At 41.9% G+C, this 8,337-nt stretch overlaps 1 protein-coding gene across 4 annotated transcripts; it reads left to right on the forward strand.

Moving 5' to 3' along the window:
• The first annotated feature begins 311 nt into the window (after nucleotides 1–311).
• hdx (highly divergent homeobox) lies at nucleotides 312–8,106 on the forward strand. Of its 4 annotated transcripts, none has more exons than XM_035669330.1 (11): nucleotides 312–556; nucleotides 2,515–2,675; nucleotides 3,046–3,204; nucleotides 3,404–4,591; nucleotides 4,674–4,730; nucleotides 4,899–5,045; nucleotides 5,715–5,913; nucleotides 6,001–6,080; nucleotides 7,201–7,299; nucleotides 7,396–7,518; nucleotides 7,601–8,106. In XM_035669330.1, exons 2-11 carry the CDS (start codon nucleotides 2,610–2,612, stop codon nucleotides 7,868–7,870), a joined length of 2,388 nt encoding a protein of 795 aa, XP_035525223.1. In that variant the 5' UTR covers nucleotides 312–556; nucleotides 2,515–2,609; the 3' UTR covers nucleotides 7,871–8,106. The 4 variants fall into 4 exon arrangements, with proteins under 4 accessions (XP_035525223.1, XP_035525224.1, XP_035525225.1 ...); XM_035669331.1 differs by having other exon boundaries at nucleotides 3,046–3,192; XM_035669332.1 differs by lacking the exon at nucleotides 4,674–4,730 and having other exon boundaries at nucleotides 3,404–4,600.
• The last annotated feature ends 231 nt before the right edge of the window (nucleotides 8,107–8,337 follow it).

Genomic DNA, 8,337 nt, shown 5'->3' on the forward strand with positions numbered 1-8,337 from the left:
AAAAAAAAGCAACACTGAAACACAAACTTTTCCTGTCAATATAAAAATGAATGATTGATCAAAAGTTAAAAGATAGAAATCTCAACACAACATTCCCTTATTAAATATTGTAGCCTGCAGTGATCCAGTCACTTCAAACTGACTGCTGCTTCCTGCTGGCAGCATTCCCAGCACCTAATGTGCGTCCAAGCTCAATGTCAGTGGAGACATAAAAAAAACAATAACAATGGATTACTTTGACATATTCAGGTTGATGAGGGAAACAAACCGTTTTTCACCATCCAAAGTTTTCGTCTGCTTCCATGTCTGTGACCTCCTCCTCCTCCAGCAGCCCACTGAACAAAGTCAATGGTGGGCGGGACCACGGCGCTCAGTTTTCAGCCCTTTCCGAATGTCACAGCGATGATCTTGAGCTCCCATTGGCTCCTGTCTGCAAACACGTCACAATCATGATTAGAATTGATGATCGGACGTTCTGATTTCATTGTCTAGCAAAGGGGACTGCTGAAGAAATCTGCTGAATTGGAACGCTCGTCTGATTTTGACATCAAAAATGGTAAGCAGGAAAGTGACTTCACTTTGCAAAGCTTCGGGGGCGACCCGGATCGCTTCCGCTCGTGTCCGCCGGGAGCCAGGGTCAGCGAGAATGACCGCGCCAGGGTCGAGAAATCACAGATTTGAAAGGAAAAGTTTAGCTGCAGCTATCCATTGGGAGAGCTAATGCTAATGCGAGCTAGCGTTGTGGCTGGCTCCGATATGGCCGCTCGGGCCTGCAAGCTAACGCCAAGCTGTCTGCATGGCCATTGTGGTGATGCGGCGCGTACCCGGTTTGTTTACTGTCTGGCTCGCCGTCGTGAAGTTCTGGCAGGAGTTTCCCGTGTTGTTAAAGTGTTTGTGGATCCCCGGGCTGTCGCCTCGGTGGCGTACTAACCTGACGTGCTCACAATTTGGTCGCTAATTCTCTCCGTAATGTTTCCATATTGACTGTAGCCATGCGCAGTCAGCCTGCCAAAATAAAGCTGCTGGATGCTTATTGGTCGCACAACATTCCCGTATGTGACATTTTCTGTGTTTATCAAAAGCCTCCCAACAACTGGAACAGCAGCTGTGTTTTAGTCAGCAGAGTTTTTTTCATCTCTCTGTGTTTGGACTTTAATAACCGGGCTGCTCCTTCCTTTTGCTCCTTCCTTTTGCTCCCTCCTTTTGCTCCCTCCTTTCTCCCCCCGCTCCCTCTCAGTATACAAACATGATGCAGATCTTGCTTCGAAACTTCAAAATTCATATTCATAACGCCCGACCCCTCATTCATTTCTATTTCTATTTGTGTGGCAAAGATAAAAGTGAGCTGTGTCCACAAAAGCAAGTTATTCAACTTCGACTGTCACTGTTTCTTATTATTTTCAAGGCATGTTAAAAACTAAATGTTCATTAACAATTAAAGTTTGGAGCTGAATTTTCTTTCTTTTCTTTTCTTTTCTTTTTACTTGACCTGGTGTTTTATTTTTTTTCTCCAAAAAGTCAGATACTATGTGAACTATTAGACTGTAATAAGACAGAAGACAGACAGAAGTCTTTATTACTGGTGCAGTACAGCCTTTTGAGATGAAGAAATGTTCAGAAACAGAGTACATTTCTAAATTAACTAAGAAAATCTGTAATATTACATTTTTGTAATTTGATTACTGAGATAAAAAGTAATTAAATTCACATTTGTTTTATTTGCACGACCATCGTTAAATGCAGAATTTCCAAAAGCATTTACAATGTATGTATAATATTTAAATGTAAATTTAATGTAAACCAAAAAAAATATAGTTATTCTCTTTAACCTAATCATCCACCATGATCTGTTCGCAAGCTCTAATTTGTAGTGAATAGTCCGTACTACATCATATGCAACCTTTTCCTGCCAAAACGAAGTCTAATCACTGATAAAAAGTTAAATATAGAAATAGGAACACAACGCTCACTGTCTGATGAAACCTAAACAGGTTGTTGCGCTGCAGTGCAACAGTGTATTTAAACAGCTTTTTCCTGTTTGCAACATTTCCAGCACCTATTGGGTATTAACACACAGTTATAGTGGGAAACTAAACTAAAAACTCTTAAGATATAATTTGTAATTAATACTAATTTTAACTCTTTAATGCAAAAATGTCAATGGTTTTCAGTTGATAAATAGAGCAACTTCTTGCTAGGGACAACATTCGCTTGATTGATAGTGTTTTTGATGTTACACAGTGGCTTGTCATAGCTTATTATGCTTTGACTGACAGCATGGCGTATATTTTACAGCGTCACGTTGCTTGATCTAATTTTTTCAAACTGTTTTAACATATTATATGTGTTGACTGGCTGTCTACATGAAATGATGAAACTCATTGTTCCAGTTCTCAATCTTGAGCCAGAGAAGATTGCTAGTCTCTTGTTCTATTTTTAGACCAGAAGTGTGCTCGTAATGACATGGGATTGAGCTTTTTATTTACACGTTTTCTGCTTTTTCTCTCTCCTCAGCCACATTACCCAGCAGTGTGCCAGGTTACAGAGACAGGATGAGTACACTCAAACTTGTGCTAATCTAGAAACATGGAGGTTTTGTTGTGATCTGCATGGCAACCCCGTTCCCCTCCAGTAGCAGAATGGATGCGTGGCCACAAAGGCGTGGCCTGCAGGCTGTGAGTATATCAACAATTGTATTCCAGTATGAGCTGTAAAAAGATCATTTTCACAAAGAATTCGGACAAATTAAAAAAAAAAAAATACAGGTTCTTATTATATATTAATAGACGCATTTGCTAAATTAATGTTTAATATGAAAAAATACTGTGATTTTTAGAATTAAATTGGCTACACAAACTCTCTTATTTCCGTTTATAAGCTGAAGACAGGAAATTGCAAGTGTAATTAAGTTATAGATTAGCTCTAAACACTTTATCTATTTAACCTAATCATCCACCATAATCTGTTCGCAAGCTTCAGTTAGTCGTGAATTCTCATGTAATACAAAGTTTTGGAGGCTTTTTTATCTTTGAGGTCTTCTCTCAGATGAACCTGCGGTCAGTGTTTACGGCTGAACAGCAGAGGATCCTGGAACGTTACTATGAGAATGGGATGACCAATCAGAGCAAGGCTTGCTTCCAGCTGATACTGCAGTGTGCTCAGGAGGCCAAACTGGACTTCAGCGTGGTCCGGGTAAATGCGCTTGTGCGTTTCTTATAAAGGATGCCCATGTAATGCTGGGGCCAGTAATTGAGACAGTGAGTCTAGTCTCTTCCCAGTGAGTCCTTCATTTTAATGCAGAGTCATGAATTATTATCTTCACTTTGCTGAATTAGTCCCTCTAGTGTTTTGCAGAATGTTTTTTTAAGTGATGTCACTGAGCTGATTGCTCTTTTCTCCGCAGACATGGGTTGGCAACAAAAGGCGTAAGCTGGCCTCCAAAGTAGAACAGAACGGAGGCGTGTCTCATTCCTTGTCCAGTCACGGACTCGCTGGGGGACTACTCTCCAATCACACATTAGCTGGAGGTGCTCTGTCCAATCATAGCCTGGCGGCAGGGGCGCTGCTCCCTGCTGAAATGGCTGCAGCGCGGAACCTCCAGAATCGCGTGCACCTTCTCCCTCCATCCTCGTCCTTCCCTTCTTTCTCGTCGACATCCTCGTCTCCTTCCTCTTCTTCTCCCCTCAGCAGCGGAAGCAACAACAACAACAACAACAATGACGTCATACTGACCGGGATCTACTCTCTAAACTCCGTCCCTCGCTCGCGACCAAGACCCACAGCCCCCCCGTCTCAGTCAGACTCGGAGATTTCTGCACACACATCCTCATCTCTGATCAACCAGGCCCTGCAGAGCAGGAGCAACTCCGCCTCCTCACCCCTCCACTCCAAGCTGGTCTCACTGTCTCAAAACCTCCCATCCCTCACATCAGCCTCAGGGCCTTTAGTCTACACTGCAGTCAGGAAGGGAACTTCATCCCTAGGGGAGGCAGGGGTAAGTGCAGGAGCAGGGGTGGTACCTCACAGCTGGACTAGGCAGTATGGTACAGCGCAAACTCGCCCTTGGTCCTCTTCCTCACAGTCCCAGACTCAGCTTCAGCCCAGACCTCACTCCAACCCTCAACCTCAACCACCTGCCCCTCAGAAGACTCGGGTCTCCCTCCCAGTACAAAACTCTGGTCCCTCCTCTGAGCAGACACCTCGTATCCAGCAGGTCTTCACCTTGTCAGAGAGAGACGAGGGCGACAGACTTAAGCCAAGTCAAGTGTCTACCCGGAAAGGCCAAGAGAGTCATAGGCCAGCGCCCCATCCTCTGGACACCAGTCATAACTTCTCCATCGCCATGGAAACTGGAGATGAAGAAGATGAGTGGCAAAGGGAAGAGGAGTTGGCAAATATGGCTGCTCGGACACACATTCACAGGGAGCAGGCGCCAGTCAGCCCAACCAGGGCTGAAGTGTCTGTGGTGAGAAGAAGCCACACGCCCCCTACAACTAGCTCCAGATCCACACTCCTCCACAGCAACACAACTCTTCAGGGCAGCTACTCCCTCACAGCACAGACCTCACTTACAGTGGAATCCAGCTCACAGGTAGGAGAGGTTTGTGTTGTTGCTGCTTCCCATCAAAGTGAGTTGAAAGACTTAACCTGGATGTGTCTGTGTTTGTGTGCAGACTTCAATTGGTGTGTCTGCTGCCCCATGGGTTATCAGCAACTCCAGAAAGAGAACTGTTAGTACTTTTTTTGTCACTTTAAATGCAACATTTAGAATATATAATATAGGAAAAAAACTCCTACTGTATCATTATTACACATTTATAGTGATGTTTTCTGGGGAGTTATGAAGCTGCTCGCTATTCCTGAATGTTCTGTTGTTAAACACAGGTTTGTGTTTTCAGCTGCAGGATCGGACCCAGTTCAGTGATGGGGATCTCATCCAACTGAAGCGCTACTGGGACCGAGGCATGACCAGCCTGGGCTCAGTCTGCAGGGAAAAGATCACTGCTGCAGCAAACCAACTCAATGTAGACACTGAAATAGTCAAGGTAATGAACAGGGTTGAATAAATAAAGATAACTCTAGAAAAGTACAGATTCCCTCCTGGCATCTAATTTCCGCAGTATCATTGAAAAAGAGTTTTGTAGACTGAGCAAGTTTTGAGCCTTAATTGCATTGTCTGGACACTTTTCTATGACATTTAGAGAAAACAAGACTACTTGACTTGTCTGAACTTTTGTAAGCGAAAACGAAAACAGAAAAAAATAACTTTTCTAGGTCATGGAAGTTTTCTAACTTACTCACTCAAAGTTGTGTAAAAGTCATGCAGTTATATATCAAGGCCACTGTAGGAATGCTGACAGACTAAATATAGTCTCTCAGTCGTGACACACACATGACCCACTGCCATCTCACTTACTGGGATATTTATTGCAAGGAAAAAATATCTTTGCACCACTATGGGATAATCTTCAAATAATTAACTACTAAATGAACTACTCTAAACTAATTTAGTTAAGGCTTAATGTCATACATCTATACTCATTGATTATAGGTTATATGGTGTGATTATTATTATTTACATGAACCCTTTTTCCTGGCTTTTCCTTTATATGTATCACATTGGACACTTATTTTAAAAACAATCTGATTGATTTCCTTGAATTTTAGCACCTGTGAGAGACATACTATGTTGTCTTTTGTTTTCCAATCGGCAGACATGGATCAGTAACAGGCGGAGGAAGTACCGTCTGATGGGTATTGAAATCCCTCCACCTAAAGGTGGGCCTGCTGTATTTACAACCTCATCCCCGGGAAACGAATCTCCATTGAGCCACAGCCCTGACGAGGAGTGCCTCAGAACGCCTGAACTCGGAGATGACTTGAATGATGGGGGATCTGTCTGCTTGTCTGAAGGTTAGGCGGCTGATATTATATATACACGCTCACTTACCTCTGTATAAACTGCATGGCTCAACATTAATGCATTGTTCTGGCTTCTAGATGGCACCATCGACTCGCAACATAGAGACGGAGAAGATGGAATAGATGTGCCCACTGCTGCTCTACAGGCCAATAATGTGGTACTTCATTATTTCTCTAATATTACTGTACAGCCTCATTAAATTTACCCACTTAGGAATGGACACTGGTGGAGATGGTGTTCATACTCAGATGAGATACAGTGAATCAGAGCTCATTCATTCTACTTAAGCATTTAAGTTCATATCAGTTTGTAGCAACAAAACCACACCAGCTGTACCTTCATTAATCAGATATGAACTTGGCACATTTTCTCATTTGTAATGGGATGTTTAATAAGCCTATTTCACAGTGGACATTTTGACATGTCACAGTAAGATAAACACAGGTGTAAATAATAAAACTAATTTAAGCTGCTTCGGTTCAGGGTCCTGCTATTGTACATGCTGGCTTCTCCTACTATGACAGTTCAAAATGTCTGCTGTAAAGAAAGCTTTTATTAATAGTTATTAATGTATTTTTAAATGTACACACACTAAAAGTCTAGGACGTAATCATATCATAATAATAACCACTGTTTCGTTCTTTCAAATTTACAGATTTGCTTCCAGTTCACAAATAAACGTATTGACCAATCGCAGGCATTTTCAAGCATGATGAGTAATTGTGATGATGAAAAAAATGATGAAATTGTGTTCATTTTAATCATTAATCCCAGATTAAAAGTGGGGTGTGCGATTCTAATATTCTTTATTACGCTTTTTTCCGTCCCGTCCCTGAGATGTTTTTGTTTTTAAGTTGTTACTAGAGTATGTCTGACATCATTATCTCTGTCCAATGACATATAACCATGGATGATGGTGATGTCTCGCATCATGTGTTTCACAGTTAGAGTAAGCTAATTCAATCTTTACACCACACAGTTGACACTCTACAAGCAAGAGTAAGTTTAAGAGTTTTGTTTTTACCTAAGAGTATGGTTTGTTTCTTTGAGAAAACTAATCAAAGTTTATCTACATATGTAACACATTTCATCCAAAACCGCAATGAAAACAAAATGTTTTACATAATAAAGTACATTACAAACATAAGGAATAGAACCCAGAGCAGATAATAGACACCATAAGACTTGCATGTGTGATCATATTTAATTTAATTTTTCAGTTTCTTTATACAAAGTTATTATCGTTTGATCTAATCTGTGTGTTTTTTTTTTAACAGAAGATTGAAGTAATTGATGAGGATGAGCAGGAAGAAGATGAATATGGTGAATTAGTGGCTTCGGACCTAGAGCAAATGCAGAGCCTGCTGGAATTTAAGGTGAAAATACACACAACACGATGACGGACTGATGAAGCTGCAGTTTCTTCAAGCTCTAAATGAACTTTTTTGCCTCTTTGAATCCTTCTGTTTCAGCACGAGGAAGTGCAGTTCTTAGAGAATGAGCTAGAGAACCAAAAAATAAAATACCAGGAGCTTGCGAGCTTCACGAAGAGCCTGCTAAGCGCTGTGAGGAACAATGACCTGGAGAGACAGCAGGTACATTCGCAGTCATGTTTACGCGTGACAAGATCCATTAGAAATATAGAAACTTCTAACCTGAATCTGCCGTTGTGTTTAGGAACTCATGGCCAGCCTACCTCAGCCTTCAGACCAGGACTGGGACATGAATGTGGAGAGAGGAAGCCAGCCTGCTGCCGTGTCAGCAGACGCGTCTTCCGACCATGACGACTCCCCGGCGACCGGTGCAAGCAACGTGGAGCCTCCACCGGCCCCAGCATACGAAGAAGTCCCGCTGGTCACCATAAACGAAGATGATACGACGACTGAAGTTACCGAGCCCTCTGCATCAGAGGAGCAACTGCAGGAAGCAGTTTCAGAACAAAAGTGACTATCTTATGTACATCAGTTCACATAGACTCATACAGACGTTTCCACACTCCACACAAGAAGGGACTTTATGGTCTTACATTTACACAAACACTCTGGTAAACTCACCCTCCACGCCCAGTGCCTGTGGATTGATGCTTCACTATGACTGTTGGGCTGACAAATGCCTTTTTTACTGCATATCATTCGCCTTGCTCTGGACCCGTCCAGAGAGAACAATAAACGACCTCTAACTTATCTGTGTGGTTTTATTTCTGTTACATATTCTTCACATTACTCAGTGAGTAAACAGAGTTAGTTATCTCAGCTCAGAGTATTATAACTGTATAAAGAGTCACTAACTGAGAACTTTTGTATTGTAGATCATCTTTAAACTGCTCAAACTACGGGACCATGCTTCAATTTATACAGATTCCATTTATAAAATTAAAACTTGATTGATATACAATAACTCTGATGACATTTCTC

Source organism: Morone saxatilis, unplaced genomic scaffold, assembly GCF_004916995.1.
Source record: "Morone saxatilis isolate NCDOM2014 unplaced genomic scaffold, NCSU_SB_2.0 Contig22, whole genome shotgun sequence".
In the NCBI taxonomy this organism is placed as follows: Eukaryota; Metazoa; Chordata; class Actinopteri; family Moronidae; genus Morone; species Morone saxatilis.